This window comes from Zalophus californianus, chromosome 5, assembly GCF_009762305.2.
Source record: "Zalophus californianus isolate mZalCal1 chromosome 5, mZalCal1.pri.v2, whole genome shotgun sequence".
NCBI lineage: Eukaryota > Metazoa > Chordata > Mammalia > Carnivora > Otariidae > Zalophus > Zalophus californianus.
In genome coordinates, this window is record NC_045599.1 from 74,816,635 (window position 1) to 74,833,234 (window position 16,600).

General features: G+C 41.1%; 1 protein-coding gene and 1 non-coding gene across 20 annotated transcripts in view; both read left to right on the plus strand.

The window, feature by feature from the left end:
- Positions 1-16,600, plus strand: part of CAST (calpastatin) — a 109,210-nt gene that overhangs the window by 71,585 nt on the left and 21,025 nt on the right. For 12 of the 19 annotated variants that reach the window (XM_027605322.2, XM_027605324.2, XM_027605333.2 and 9 more), the window contains 11 exons: positions 1,301-1,381; positions 1,955-1,993; positions 2,666-2,758; positions 2,907-2,999; positions 4,066-4,170; positions 8,002-8,085; positions 8,935-8,982; positions 10,112-10,207; positions 12,009-12,104; positions 15,371-15,472; positions 15,975-16,058. In XM_027605322.2, coding sequence (XP_027461123.1) covers positions 1,301-1,381; positions 1,955-1,993; positions 2,666-2,758; positions 2,907-2,999; positions 4,066-4,170; positions 8,002-8,085; positions 8,935-8,982; positions 10,112-10,207; positions 12,009-12,104; positions 15,371-15,472; positions 15,975-16,058 — 921 coding nt within the window. The remainder of the gene's footprint in view (positions 1-1,300; positions 1,382-1,954; positions 1,994-2,665; positions 2,759-2,906; positions 3,000-4,065; positions 4,171-8,001; positions 8,086-8,934; positions 8,983-10,111; positions 10,208-12,008; positions 12,105-15,370; positions 15,473-15,974; positions 16,059-16,600) is intronic. The other 7 variants (XM_027605323.2, XM_027605326.2, XM_027605331.2 and 4 more) reach the window with 3 other exon arrangements.
- On the plus strand, positions 636-740 carry LOC113930006. The gene has a single exon (XR_003522392.1). It is a non-coding gene; the product is annotated as a U6 spliceosomal RNA (small nuclear RNA).

The following is a 16,600-nucleotide window of genomic DNA, read 5'->3' on the forward strand; positions in this document are numbered from 1 at the left end:
ACCTTATTTTGACTTCTAAAAATTTACCACCCTCAGCCCATCCACATTCCTAACTCCTAAAAAGCAAAAAGATTGCATGTCCCTTGATATTAAAAAGATTAAAAAGACATGCCATAGACCGGAGGAAAATACTTGCAACAGACATGACAAAGGATTTGTTTCTAGAATTTATGAAGAATTTTTAAATGAAAAAGACAACCCAATAGAAAAATAGGAGAAAACTTGTTTGGCTAATAAATCAATAAAATTCTCTAGTAAGTAGAGAGATGATAGTAAGATATGGAGAGAACATTGCACACTCATCAGATTGGCCCAAGTGCAGAAGTCTGACAGCTCGTGTAGGGCTTGTGGATATTGAAGATGTGCTTACCCCTCAGCTGGCAGTTCCATCTCGAGAGGTTCCCTGGAGGGAGCCTTGCCCGTGTGTACCAGAAGTTACAAGAACAGATGGAACATTTGGAAAGGATTTTGATCAGCAGCAGACAAGATAACATAATGGAACACTTCATAGTGGCTAAAATGAATTATTCATGTATCAACATGGATACATTACAAAAACGTAATTTTGAATAGAAATGTGGAATGATATCTAGAATATGATGCCATTTATATAACATTTGAAAGTATGCAAAGTAGTCCTCCGTAGCAGCACATATGCTAAAATTGGAATGACACAGAGAAGATTAGCACGGCCCCTCTGCAAGGATGACATGCAAATTTATAAAGCATTCTATATTTTTTCAATAAAAAAAGAAAAAATATGCAAAGTAATGCTGTATATTGTTTGTGGATACCTACATAGGGAATAATTGTTTTAAAATGTGCTCAGTTTTAAGTCAGTAGATATAATAAAGTTCTGGATGGTGACTGTCTCTGGCCAACAAGGAAGATGAATGAGATTGTAGAGGGTTAAACAGGATACATTAGCTGATCCTTTTTTTCTTAGAAATTACTGAAAGACTTGGGTATTAGACTATAGAGAGTTTTTTTTATTAACTCTTCTTTTGTATGTTTTGGAAATAGACAATGAAAAACATTTTAAAATAAAATGTATTTTAATATAAGATTCTAAAATAGTGGTTTGAATATTTTCTAGTATTACATAGGGGTTAAGCTAATTAAATAAAGTGTTGTATAAACTTAGAATTTCATTGTTGTGTAAAGCGTTGGCTTTTTAATGGTTTACATTTCAGTAGCTCCATAAACTGCTGATGGGAACAGTACTTTGGTTGCCGAATATGCATATAACATTCTCAGCTAATTAATTATATAATATCCCTGTGTGTGGTTTTTATTCCAGGATCCAATGACTTCTACCTACATAGAGGAATTAGGTAAAAGAGAAGTCACACTTCCTCCAAAATACAGGGAACTTTTGGCAGTAAGTTAAATAATCATTTACTTTTACTTTACTGTTTGCTTTTTGGAACATAATCATAATCATGTATTACATGATACATAATCAGTGTATTCACATTTTTTAAATTTAGAAAATAAAATGGGGCATGAGAAATTGTTACTCCCAGTATGTCTGTTTGCTAGGGCTGCCATAACTCAGTCCACAGACTGGATGGCTTGTACCATAGAAATACATTATCTTATAGTCCGGGAGGCAGGAAGACTGGAACGGGTGTGGGCAGCGTGGGTGTCGGGTGGGGGGAGCTGAGGCCTCCCTCCTTGGTTTGTACATGGCCATTTTCCCTCTGCATCTCTGGGTCCACACTTCCCCACTTCTATAAGGGCAGCAGTGCCCATCTTAATGTCCTCATTTAACCTAAATTACCTCTTTAAAGGCCCAGTCTCCATATGCTGGAGTACTAGGGGTTTAGGACTTCCAACAATATGACTTTTGGGAAGACACAATTCAACCCATAACACTCACTGAGCAGTACACTTTGCCAGTTGTAAAAATTAATTTTGGGCTCTTAACATGATCAAATTATGTTTGTTTCAGAAAAAAGAAGGTATCACAGAGCCTCCTCCAGACTCTTCGGTGAATTTACATAAATGTCTTCTAAGATCCAAGTTAACCTTTTTTTAAATCTTTAGTTGTGGGGGGTGCCTGGGTGGCTCAGTCAGTTAAGTGTCCAGCTCTTGGTTTCACCTCAGGTCATGATCTCAGTGTCATGAGGCTGTGTGCTCAGCAGGGAGTCTGCTTGAGATTCTCTCTCTCCCTCTAGCCCTCCCCTCACTTGGGTTCACTCTGCCTCTCCCTCTCAGATAAATAAATCTTAAAAAAAAATCTTGAGTTGGGGGATAGGGCATGATTCTCTATATTGTGTCTATGGCTCATCTCTAAATCAGATTAAGTTTTCATCTCTTCCGAGGAAGGGATGGACATGGGGGTTGTTTCAGTGCTCATGGTTTCCTACGTAGTTTTTTTTGAAGGGAATAAGAATGGAGCCAAGAAAGTTGTAGGGTAAAATAAATGTTAATAAAAATAGAATGAGAATATCCTAACATGGAATCCATTTAAAAGAGGGAAACGGGAAACTAGTGAGCAGCCATTCCCTTCCAAACATAGGCTTTCATCTGAGTTACTTGATAATGTATTTCATTTGGTAGTAAGGGAATAGCAAGTCCTCCTTCATTTGCTGAGTTTATATTGTGATCCTTAACTTGAATGGCTCTCATCTGTTCCCCATCGTGGTGCCTGTTACTTTAGAAACCCATGGGGCCCAGTGATGCCATAGATGCTTTGTCGTCTGACTTCACCTGCACTTCTCCTACCCCTGGTGGAAAGAAAACTAAGGAAGAGGTATTGTTTTCAAAATAATCGCCGGGGGGTGGCGGGGAGAGCTTGTTAGAAACCATATAAAACTTCAAAACAACTTCTTTTTAGTTCTGGTTATTACAGTGACCCTTCTTTCCCCTATAAGTCTAATCATTTGTGCTTTGCCTTTCAGAAATCCACAGAAGAGGTTTTAAAAAAAGCTCAGCCGGCCACGGTAATCAAAAGTGCTGCTTCACCCCAAGAAAAGAAAAGAAAGTTGGAGGAGGTATAAATAATAATTTCTTGGGAGATAACCGTGGTCCATCTGACAGCCGTAGCTTCCCTGAGCCTGATCTAGCTGATTCAGGATAATCCCAGTAGAGCATTATTCATGATTAGGAGCTCTAGTGAATCCAATCAGGGTTCTATTGATTATCTCCAGGCAGGCCTTCTGTGTTTCTACAAATGCTGTTCATGATTTCAGCACAGTTTTCTTGGTTGTGAAACAAGAGTCTCTCACCATTAAAAAACACAGAACGACAAGACACCAAAAAATTTGCACTCTCGGAACATAAATCGTCACCCTGATTTTTTTAATGGAGTTTGACCTGTGAGTCACTAGTGGGATGTTGTCCTAGCTGCTTCTGTTCACTTCTCCGAACCATGATCACTTAATCGTCACAAAGCTTGCACGGTGGTCCTGCAGCTCTAGGCTGGATGAGAAAACAGGCTCCATCTGCAGACAGTGCAGATCCTGCAGGGGAGCAGTGTCTGTTGGATCCGCTCTGCCTCTCCCTTCCTGGAGGGCACAGTTTATTTTTATCTGGTGGGCTCAGCGCAGCAGTGAGAGCACCACACCCTGAGAGTAGGAGTTCCTACAGCCATCAGCCATTGTGCCTTCAGAGAAAGCTGCCAGGGCCACTGCAGGTTTCCCAGCTTCCTGGGCTTAGCTAGTTTGCTGAGGGACAGCGTTGTGAGAAATTATTTTTAGAGACACATTTTTTTAAAAAAAGAACACCAGAAAAGTGAAAGTTTACTTCTTGCAGCTTTTCTTTTGATACAAGTATTTTATAATATTATAGTTATAGCTTGCTAAGTAAGGGGTGAAGTGTGCCTGTGAGGGTACACACCGTGTAAGACACTCTAGAAGTGTCTCAGCCCCAGTTTCTCTCACTGGTAACTTCTTTTCTCTTTTCTCTCTTTTGCTAGGTTTCAGATAAAATTGCCTTCCAAAAGTCCTTCCCTAATCCACGACTCCTAAATTTGAAATTAGGATTTCACGAAGTAGTGGCTAGATTGTTCAGGCTGAGGAGATGTTCTCTTTTTTAATGCACAGAATTTTTCCTTTTTAGCAGGACACAATGAGCGATCAAGCACTGGAGGCTCTTTCAGCTTCGCTGGGCAGCCGGAAGCCAGAACCTGAGCTCGACCTCAGCTCCGTTAAGGAAGTCGACGAGGTACTGACCTTGGAGTTCATAGACAAAGCTTGTCAGTCTGCAGGTTATGAAACTAAATGCAGTTATGCGTGTTTAGAATTCTCACACAGCTTTTCTTTATTGGAGATTAAAAACAAACTGCTCTTCATTCTATCTTACTTTCAGAGTCTGGTTAACTCAGATCTCCATTCCTGGGTAGTTAGCAACCAAGAAGCGTAGTTGAGAATTAGCCTTATAAACCATCTAGAATTTTAATATTTAAAGTGAATGCCAGTCTCTTTTGCCAGTGCTTCAGTGACGCCTGATGAAACAAGATAATATAGAGGCAGTGGCTTGGTGAGGAATAGGTTTGTCTGCTCTTGTGGACGTGGAAATGTATATTTTCAGAAGGGTACGAGGTGCTTCTCTTCATAAGGAAAGAAGGAGAAAGCTGTAGATGGGATAGGGAGAGCCTTCTTTTTATAACTGTGGAGAAAAATGTTGAAAATCTTGTCTCAAATTAGAATGAAATCAAGCAACAATTAACTCTATAATTGGAGTTCCTGTATGCTTAGAGTGTGATGCTGGGGGGTATTTATCCCACCACACTCGAACATCTTAACAAATCTTCTGAGCCAAAGCAAGCTTATATTTGGTGGAGAAGAGTTCTCACATTAAATTACAGTTTGTAAAGAATTTTTCAACTGAGTCATGTGGGGTGAAAGGAGGGAAAAGAGGGAGTTGCCTGCGGGCATTGCCAACAAGGCAGTGTGGCTGGGGCGCATGGAAATACAGCCCGGGGACCCTCCGGAGCACCAGCCTATCAGCGCAGGGAGGGGAGCTGACAGGTGTCGCTGTCACAGTGCTGTTGCCTCCGTTGTCACTTCCTGTTCTGAATCACTGAGGAGGGTGAGTCTGCCGACCCCCGGCAACTCTCCCTGAGTCTGGGACGGCTCTGGTCCGAAATGGGCCAGTTTCTATCTTCAGCTTTCTTTGAGGGCTTACTGGGCTCAGTGTGGCATGACGAGCTTTGTGAAGGCGAACACAAGGGAGCGGGGGAAGCAGTCCTTGTCCTCCACGACCAAGTAATGTATTGAGAAGAAAGGGAACTTTCATAAAGACATAATGTGAGACGCACGCTAATTAGAGCAGCCACCTAGACCAGGTGTCTTGGGGGAGAGGGCGGTCCTGGCTGAACCCCGGGGGTGGGGGTGGTTGGGTTCAGACCAGGTGGAATTGTGCTGTTCTGCCCCCAGAGAGCTACAGAGCAGTGAGTCCCTTGCACTTTTGCTTCAGGCTTTTTACAGAGAATTGGTGTGATTTAGTAAGAAAAGCAATTTGGGGTGGAAAGGTATACACATAAATCTCAGGACAGAGTCTTAGAGTAACTAAAATTGGATCAGGAGAAGTAAAAAATGCTACATAAAAATGACTTCTTAAGCAGTTGGGGTATGTAGTTTTGGGATGCATATAAACGTATTAGATTTCTTCTAGAAAACCTCCACAGCAGTCAACTCCTAAAATTTTAACTGAAAGAACTGTTCTTTCTGCTCTTTATACTAGTTTCCATTTTCTTTTCTGCTGTTTTCCACTAGTTTTCCTTTTTAATTATGTACAAAGTATAAATAGTTCCTAAGATCTTCCAGTCCTGTGGATTGTTAAGCTGAATTTTTAGTGCCTGGTGGTGAATGTATTACTTTCTGGATAGTCTGATGTTTTGATAAGCCTTATAAAGTTGAGTATCCTATAGGAGTCCAGAGCCACTCCAGCACATTCCATACTAGAGAGGTCTCTGTGGAAAAACTACGTAATGCTTCAGAGAAGACATCCATTCCTACTGATCATTCTTACATAACAGAAAATAAATATTCCATAATGATACCTGATTCATCTTCCCCATTTCTGTGTATAGTTACCTAATCTGGTGCTTTGAAATCAGTAGACGTCCCTACAGTGCCGGCATTTAAAGAATATAAAGATCAAACAGGAATAGAAAGGATCTCACTGTGCCCAGATCCTCATAGTCCATGAGCCTGGAGAAGACAGTCTTACACCGGTGACCCTTGACTTTCATGAAGGCTCTTTTCTAGGTGGAAACCTCACAAAGCTCTTGAGTTGGGGAGTATCACTACATAGTAGGACTCCCTCCATATGCTGCAGTAGAAGAGAATTAGAAATATATTTTTTAAAGATTTTATTTATTTATTTGACACAGAGAGAGCACAAAGTAGGCAGAGGGAGAGGGAGAAGCAGGCTCTCTGCTGAGCAGGGAGCCCGATGCGGGACTCGATCCCAGGACCCTGGAATCATGACCTGGGCCGAAGGCAGTCGCTTAACCGACTGAACTACCCAGGCGCCCTAGAATTAGAATTATTAGAAAAACAAAGACAAAACCTTTTATTCCTTAATGAGAATTGTTAATTTATAGGATAATAAAACTAATTCTAAAGCCTAGAAGAGTGCTTGGCTCACTAAAAGTCCTTAATATTTTTTTTAAATTAATCAACTAATTCAGTGGAGAACTACAGTTTTAGGTTGAAGTGAGAGGTGGGTTGAGCTGGAATTTGCTAAGTGATAGTCCCCTTTGTGCCCAGGAGTTCCTTGTTTTGTTAAATCCATGCCTTGATATGGGTACCAATTATTACATATCATGGAACTTGCCATCAGGCACCAGTAGTTTAAAATGGAAATGTTATATCCTCGAAGCCAGTAATCTATAGAAGTACAGTTTCATCTCTTAATGCTGTTGGTTTTTCATGGTTCAGTAATCCAGTAAAGCCCTAGTGTTATTGAAGGGGGTTCTTTTTTTATTGCAGCATTATTTATAATTGCCAAATTATGGAAGCAGCCCAAGTGTCCATCAGTAGAGGAATGGATAAAGAAGATGAAGTATATACATACAATGGAATGTTACTCAACCATTAAAAAGAATGAAATCTTGCCATTTGCAACAACACGGATGGAGATAGAGAGTATAAACCTTAGGGAAATCAGTCAGAGAAAGACAAATACTATATGATTTCACTCATGTGGAATATGAGAAACAAAACAAGCAAGCAAGCAAACAAAAAGAGCAACAAACCAAGAAACGGGCTCTTTACCTGTAGAGAACTAACTGATGGTTACCAGAGGGGAGGTGGGCGGGGGGATGGGTGAAACAGGTGGAGGGGATTAAGAGCACATGTATCACAATGAGCACCAGGTGATGTCTAGAATTGTTGAATCACTATTGTACACCTGAAACTACTGTAACCCTGTGTGTTAATTACACTGAAATTAAAAGAAAAAAAAATTTAAAAAGGGAGTCCTTTCAAAAGAGGCCAAATGAATTATCCATGGATCAGCCAAGATTTGTGATGAGATGCTTCTCCCATTTCTGAACTGTGTTTAACGTTCATGGGAACTAGTTGTTTTCTCCCCCTGCAGATAACTGCCTCGTTGAGTAAGACAGATGAAAGCTATTAAAATAATGACAACTAACTTCTGCACTGTGCTTAACTGTCTCAAACGATATTTTCTTTACTTTTCCCTAGTGGTCCTTCCAAGTCCATGAACTAGATAAAAGTTATCAGTAGCCCCGTGTTACAGCTGAAGAAAGACTGAGTGGCTTCCCAAGGTCAGAGAGCAGCTGAGAGCAGGGCAGGGACACCTCTCCAGGATTCCTGGCGGTGTCGTTTTTTTCTCCGTCACTTAATGCTGCCTTCCTCAGAACCAGCACTACTTAGCATGGTCTTGTGCTCTGCTCTCTACAAAGCACATAGACACACTGGAATCTGATTTCGCTACACCACTCATGAAGTACATAAAGTGATATCCTCTTATCTGCATTGCCAAACTGTTTTGTGTTTTATTTCCGCCTTCCACTTTGATCAGGCAAAAGCCAAAGAAGAGAAACTAAAGAAGTGTGGTGAAGACGAGGAAACCGTCCCATCAGAGTACAGATTAAAACCAGCCACAGTACGTTGTTAGCCGCGGTGCCTAACAATATCCTCCCCTTGCCTTCACGTTATGTTTTGTTGGGTCTGTCCCCAGGGTTCTTAATGACATTTCTGTCCCAGTTCATATACTAGTGGAAAACCCTGAACCCTTTCTTTTCTAAAGTTAGTTAAGGAATGGTTTCCTAAGTGGTAACCATGTGGTCATTAAAATTCCCACTAATTTACATGTTACAGCTCTTAATGATGCACGACATAGGTCCTTAACCTTAAAGCACAAGGAACAATTTGGGAATAATTTTTTTCTGTAACTGCTGTGTGGATAAAAGCAGCATAGCTCTTCTAAGGGGTAGACATAAATGTACGACAGTTTACCAGTATTCTCAGTTAAGGCGGTTTTATTGTTGTTGGTTTTGGCTTAAAGTGAGGATGGTGGACTAACTTCTGTAGTTATATTTGTAATTTATCTGTGAAAAAATACACAGAAATACATGGTGGAAAATGCTTCAATTCTCATATGTGCTTATATATGGGAGATTTCTCAGTTTTAGAAATATTCTGGGTTATGAAACTCATCTCCAGAAAATGAAAACAGAATTGTATGAATGAGATCTATCTCTTCACCCTAGGTTGGAGAACAGAGACTTTTTTTTTTTTTTTATAGTTCAGCTCTTTATTCTGATACTTGATAATAAAAAAAAAAGAACCCTGAAAAATTTTTTCACTGAAGTATAAGAAATTTACTCAAAAACAAATCACTCAAATATAAGAAAAAAAAATCTCATATCCTTCCCTAATAAAACAAACTTAATGGGCCATGAAAACAAAATATTCTATATCATTTTCAGTGAATTTTCTATTTTATTTTCAGGATAAAGATGGAAAACCACTATTGCCAGAGCATGAAGAAAAATCCAAGGTTAGAAAGTGATTCTTCTGATAATTAAAGAACGAAAGAACTGTTAAGTATTAAGTTGCGATAATTTTGACAGGATTTCGCTGTGGAGACTTGAATGCCAACCTAGTATTGAAGAAAGGGGAGCTTGTGATGGCAACACTTGGCTCATGCTTCTGATTCCTTTTCACGTATTTTAATGAGGATTCGCCTCATGAATGATTACTAGAGTGTTATGGGTTTCTAGGTGACATTCACCGGACATTAGGAGCTGGTGTCAAGAGGGCCTCAAAATAGATTGTTCACACCTCAGAGTTTGATTGGCATCATGACATCAGTTACTCTAATGATTCTGCGCTGCCTTCACTTAAGTTGGGATCAAGCAGTGTAGTTGCCTGTTAGGATATAATAAGCAGCAACATTTATTAATCACTTATGATGTGCCTGACACTGCACCGGATGCCTTTCATGTGTTACCTTGTTGGGTCCTCACCGAATGAAGAGGGCACTCTTAACTGTTCCCATTTTACATGTGAGGAAACAGAGCCAGAGAAGTTATGTGACTAGCCCAAGGTTACACAGCTAGAAAAGAGCAAAGCCAGGACCCAGAACTCAGACTTTCCAACACAGAGGCACAGCTTCTCAATCAACATGCAGTTCTATTATAGATGACTGGTATTAGTCAAAATTTCCACATGCTCTAAATGAATTTCATCTGAAGGAACTAAGGATAGAAGAACTTTCCTGCCCAAATCCCACATAGTCATAGGAAAGGAGTATGTGATCTGTGTTTCCTGAGCTATTCAGAAGGAAGTCATCAGGAAATAGTAAAAACAAGCACCTAAGAAAGATCTTCATTGGAAAGAATAGGCAGTTCTATTTGAACAAAATCCTTCGGAAATTGAAGGATCAGGAAAACTTTTGACTAAATGGATCGTGAACACTCCTGTGGTACTCAGGTGTCCAGTATTCCTTAGTTATTGCATGACATTTGTCTTACATTGATAAATTAAAAAATATCCCCAATATAAATTTTGGTTTTAGATCCTAAAATATGGCCTAATATGTGTTAACAAAAAAAATTTCCTATGAAAAGCTTGTTTTTAACAAAAAAAATTAGTCCCCTCATAATGTAGTGTTTCTTCTATTACAGCCTCTGAGTGAATCAGAACTCATTGATGAACTTTCAGAAGATTTTAGCCAGCCTAAAAGTAAAGGAAAACAATCTAAGCCATCTGAAAAAACGGAAGTACGTTTCTAAAAAATACATCTCTAATTCTGTGTTTTTTAAAAAATATTTGTCTATAATCTTAAAAATGTGAGGCCTAAACTATTTTAGCATGAAGGAGTTGATGGAAACCATTTGTACCATCTTTTTATAGGCAGTTTTCTTTTCTTTTTTAAGGATTTTATTTATTAGTCGGAGAAGGGGGAGAAGCAGGCAGAGGAAGAAGCAGGCTCCCCACTGAGCAAAGAGCCCGATGCGGGACTCGATCCCAGGATCCTGGGATCATGACCTGAGCTGAGGGCAGACGCCTAACCGACTGCCACCCAGGCATCCCTACAGGCAGTTTTCATCTTGATGTTTTCTAGATGGGCTTTCTCTTCCCAAACCGACCCTGATATTCTTATAATTGAAGTCCTGTAATTATTCCTTCAGGAAAGCATTCACACCCATGCTTTCCTTTCTGTTCCTCCTTCTGAAACTCATGGTGGCAGGGGCCTCTGTCATCAATCTCATTTCAGTCCCTCCCATATGTCCGCCAGAAATAGCGTTTCCCAAGCAAGTGTGTTGGTAGCCACATCATTCCCCTGCTCCAACCCTCAAGAGCTCCCCGTTGCCCACAAAATAAAAGTCTCTGCTAATGTGTCCTGGCCCCAGCTTCCTTCCCTACCAAGGTGTGTCCTCCCATTACTAAACTGTGACAATAAGTGCTTGTGTGTGTGAGGCCTTGGCTTTTCTCATGTGGTCCTTCTTTGTGGAATAACCTTCCTTCCTCATTCACGATCATCTAAAATGTCAGTCATGCCTTTAAAGCTCTGCTAAAATATAGCGTTTGTCTCCTGTTTTTCCCTCCCAAACCTTACCACTCTTCCAAACCTTTCTAAACAGAATACCGCACACCCGGGGCTCTGCTGTTCTTTCTATGTCCCTGTTGAGATATTTATTACAAGCAAGGTTTTAGCTGTCTTGGTCTTCACCTCTTGACATGTATACATAGTTTCAAGTAAACAGTAAGTTCCTTGGAAGAAGAGATAGTATCCTGTTAATGATCATCTACTGAGCACCTTACCCATAGGATAAGCTTTTGTAAGTGCCTGGATTAAAACCAGTTTGTTTGAAATTTTACTCTTGTGATCAGATAGCACAGTGGTTCTCAAATTTTAGTACGAAGATCACCTGAGGGTTTGTTAAAACACAGATTGCTGGTCCCCACCTCCAGAATTTCCATAGTAGTTGGGGTGGGGGCCCCAGAGTTTGCATTTGTCACAGTTTCCCTGATTGCTGTTGTCCGGGGACCATACTTTGAGAACCCCTGGGATAGTATTACTTCCTTACATTTGTACATACCTATTCACAGTCAATAAGGTGCTCTTAAGTATACAAAAAGGATGCATTTATATAAAACGTTGCATTATATAATTGGCATATTATTGTTATATATTATATGAAAGTAATAGTTGCTAATTTTATTGCGCTCACAGTGTTCCCAGATAGTATGCAAAGCATTGGACATGTTTTACCTCATTGAAAGCCTCATGTTGACCCTTGAGATGTAGGTACTCTCCTTGTTCTCGTTTTACAGATGTGGAAATTGAGTCTCAGGATAAGTAACCTACCTAAGATAAGAGGTAAAACCAAGTTGAAATAATGGTAGAGGAGTTTTAACATGGCCTTGATTTATTCACTATTCAGCAGTCCTTCAGCATTTAAGAAGATCATGCTTGCAGCATGTAACATAGGAGAGTGTTTTGTTTGTCCGTTGTTGTTCAGTCTCACTAACCAGGTATTTCTAGAAACTCTTCATCGTACTTCCTTATTTCCACAGGAATCTCAGGCTGCTGCCCTAACTCCTGTGAGCGAGGCCGTGCCTCGGACTTCCATGTGTAGTATACAGTCGGCACCACCCAAGCCACCCACCTTGGTGAGTGATCCTCTGGACATGGAGCCGTGTCTTAAGAGCGTAATGTTCTTCCTCCCATGCACTTGCTGCTGTGTATTACCAGCAGATTATTTAAGCTAACAAAATAAGAAAATCTTTTAGAGCTATAGTATCTGTTTTTAATTAAACTGCCGCAAACAGTATTTTTCCTTCACCTTCTGAAGGGCTTTCTGCTTCCTCAGCTGTTGTGGATAATCATGCCTTTTCACTCTCCCACATCCTTCAAGCCTGCTTGGAAATCCACAAACAGCCTGATGTTATCTTTCGTTGACTCTCCTAGTGGAATAATCTGCACCAGAATCATCAGGACTTCTCCCCACTCCCACCGGAAGGGAGGTTCACTCAATTCCTTTCCATTTTCTTCTTGACTTGCCACTCTCTCAGGTTCTAACTTTTGTATGAAGTATGGTAATTAAGTAGTTGAATCTTTCTTTTTGAATTCAGTGGGTTTTGTGTTAGCAGGTAGAATCTGACTCAGCGTAACAGCTGATGGAACTGTGCCTTATTACTACAGACGTAGTGAATCTACACTCTGAAGAGTTAACTTGTTGTAGATGCTTGACAGTATCTTCTTAAACTTTCATAAGGACATTGTGAGCCTGGTTCTGATCATCTCTCTGTTACAGATGAGGGAAATGAAGCTTTGAGTTGACCTTGAGCAATCCACTTAACTTTTCAGAGCCTGGTGATATAAACGATGAGGCTCTTGCTCTTCGTTACTTTAGCATCTAGTGTGGGTATGGCCAGAGAGCAAGCTTTTTATGGTACATTTTGATCTTTCTCAAATGGAAAAAGGGCAGGGGGAACTTGGCCGAAGGGACCCGCCCCCAGGAGGAATTAGGAAATACAGAAAGGAGGGAATGATCCTACTGAGAAGCTGGAATAGTGCTGGCTTCCTGGGGAGAACAGTGAGGCAAGGACAAGCCAGCACAGAGGGGAGGGGTAAAGCATTTGGTGTACTTGGGTTTAGTGCATTTAGTTGTTCGAGAAAAGGGGATGAAGAGATTGTGGGATGTGTGTCCTGGGTGCCCTGAAGCAGCTGCTTCCTGCCAGGGACATTATTGGTGCCAAGGGAAAATCCCCTCAAAGGCCAAGGTCTAACTCCTGCCTTACACAGGACTCGACCTCTTTTTGAGGTCTCTGGGTACACCCCAGAACTTTGACATTGTGGGAACAAAGCCACAAGCCACGGTGGTCAAGACTAGGAGAGGAGGAGAGAATGTGGGACGAGACAGTGAAGGAAGTGAGAACAGAGGTGGTGAGTGGAATCAAAAAGACAGTAGCCAACATTCCAGAGCAGAACTCTGTGACTTAAACGTGGGTCTTCCACCTCTCATGCCCCGGGTGCTGGGGCCTTCGAGGGTACCTTCCTTTCTTGCTTGACGCTTACTGCAGGGCATTGAGCATTGGATATTTAGTGCACAGAAAAGGGCCCTGTTTTTCCATTCTCTGACCATCTTTTCTGGGCGTCTGCTTCATCTGCTCTGGTGACCACGGTTGCTGAGATGACCGTCACTGAAATTAGTTGACATTTCCGGAATTGTGACAGCCGTGGGTGCCAGAATGAACAGCCATGAAGTGTGACAAAGGTCAGAGGACCCAGGAAGGGCTTGAGGATTAGTGAGCAAAAGGAAACCAAGGGCAGAGGAAGGAGATGAATGTGTGCCCTGTGTGGTTCTCGTTTGTATGAAAAGGAAGTTTATTGAGGAAATCCAGAAACCTGAGTTCTAGTTGTGAATTTGACAACATGAAATAACTACAGAAATTGAAGTTTCAGCCCTTAGTCCTGTTTCCAGTTTGCTTCATTCTTAAGAGTGCTGTTGTCTCCTAGCTTTGCTACCTCAGGTTGGTTTATTTCTTAAGCCAAGGGGAGCAGGTTTAACAGGAAGTAGTTGTTTCCAAAGATTCTACAGCAGAGAGTAGGAGAAAACCGAGCTCAAGTGTGAGCGTGTGTCTTAGATCAAGCTAGCAGTTCCAATTGCTTGGTTAAGGCTTTGGTCACTGTACATCTTGCATTTTAGATAGAATCCCAAACCGGTTAGATGAATCAGGGATTTTTTGTTGCTCCTGGGAATAAAATCTATGCAGCGTCCAACCACTAGAGGGTGAGAAATCACCTTCCACTCAGACTCCATTTTCTCATTGGTGATCTCTTTTGCAGTGCAGCTAAGCAGAAAAACTTTTCTTACTTACATCGATGGTTAAGGCATATAAACAGAAAGACACTTTCACTCTAATAGTCAAATATGTACTCTATGTAAGGTCATAGAGTTTTAGAGGAATAAACTTCAAGACTTTTTAATTCAGAAGCTTTCATGCTTTTGACTAAAAGCAATAAGAAATTCATTGATATTTCAACTCGGTATCTATACAATAGAAATAACATTTTAATGAATAGTAGTTAGCCTTGTTATGTATGATGCATTCCATTTTCTATTCTTTCATTAAAAGAAAAAAAGACCTGCCCATGAACTGTTGAATTGATTTTATGAACCCTCAATGGATGGATCATGACCTGGGGTTTGGAAGAAGTCAGATCAAGTCCCATTTTTTAGCCCCTTTATATCATTTATGTTGTCTTCACCCAGTTTCATTAAAGACGAGCATGGCCAGAGCTCACTGCTTCAGCAGGGAGTACATTCCCTTTTGAACAGTGGGACCCCAGGTAGACCATTCCCACTGTGGCACTCAGGTCAGTCAGGCACAGGCAGTCACCCGAATCAGCATGAATCCACCTTGACAAGTAGAAGCCACGTGAAGAGCGCGAGCTTCTGTGTCTCAGTAGAGACTCTGCCTGAGCCACCTACGGGAGGGGCCAGGCTGATTTCACAGATCATTGGGAAGAACGTCTTCTCATAGGCCTTTCTGAACATCTTTCCTGTGCCGTCTCTAGAATGATCACTGTAAAGATCCCTTCTTTCCTGGTTTTCTGCTTCTCTGAGGTATACCCTTTCCATTGTCTTGTTTTCACACCAAGACACTGGGTTAGATTATGTAAGTTGCTCAGTGTCAATACATGTTACACCCACTTAATGCTTACTTAGCATAGGAAACTTGGTCCAGTTTTTAACATTGTAGGTTTCTTAAACATAGATTCTAATTCAGTTGGTAATTAAATTATTAAATGATGACATGTACTTCTTATCTAGACCTGAAATAAGGATATGCCCTTCTGAATTGTTTGATGTAGTCTCTTTTAAAAGGAGTGATTAACCACCTACTTAGTGTATCCTCGAATGTGCTTTTAGAAAGGCATGGCGCCAGATGATGCGGTAGAAGCCTTGGCTGGCAGCCTGGGGAAGAAGGAAGCAGACCAAGAAGATGTAAAGCCCATGGCGGATAAAGTGAAGGTAATAGCAGCTCAGTCACTTCTAGAAAGGAGCTGTTACTGATGGTCTTCACTCCCCAAGGAAGTCAGTCATTTCCACCCCCCCCCCCCACAACACATGACCAGCTGGCTTTCTCTCTCAGGGAGCACACCTGTTCGATAATCTAACCCTGAGTAGCATCGCCGCTACAGCGTTTTGCTGTAGCGGCAGACGGATAGCGCGCTTATACTCTCTGCCTTGCGCCCGGGTTGTGTGCATTCGCAGTGCCCAGGAGGCCTGAGGGAAGTGGCCGCTTCCCAGCCTCCTCAGCATCGCCCTTCAGCCCGGCAGGTGACAGGGGTGGCATCGGGAGGTGGCAGAGGTAGGGGAGGCTGAGAAAGCGGAGGTTTTTCTGAGACCTCTACACACTGGGCCATAGGTATGTTCTCGTCTAACAGTGGAGCTACTTACCTCAGGTGGAACCACTTAGGCATCCACTTTATGGAGGTGTGTTAATCATGAAAATGGTATAATCTTTATGTAGGAGAAAGCCAAAGAAGAGGATCGTGAAAAACTTGGTGAAAAAGAAGAAACCATTCCTCCTGATTATAGACTAGAAGAGGTCAAGGTAAACAGCCTGGGGTGTTTGTCTGTTTTATTTTAATTAATACTGAATTTTATAAACATAAAGCAGGGACATGGAAACAGGCCCGGAATATAAAGAGCTTGTTTTTAATGTTTCAGATGCCACACAGTTTGCTAATACTCTGTTGGCATACCAGGTATGAAGCTAAAATACTCCTCAGTGACCTTTCACTCCTCCCTTAAGTGAAAAAAATCTAATGTCTAAGCTGCCTAATTTTTTCCCATTTAATACATGGTTTGTTACAATACCGGAAACAAAGAAAAACTTCAAAAACCTTTATGTAACTAGGAAAACTAAAGTGAGGAATAATTATTTCCTAGGAAGAAAAATTCGCAACTCTTAGATATAAATTGGAAAAGTAAGAAAGCCTGTTTGACCTTAAGTAGAAGGATAATTATTCTGTTTCTTTCATTTTGAAAGTACAGATCGTACGGAACAAGTGACAGTGGGGAGACTGCATGATGTATTTGTAGTTGAAGCACAGTCACTTGATCAGGGACACATGCGCGGACAGAACACATGTC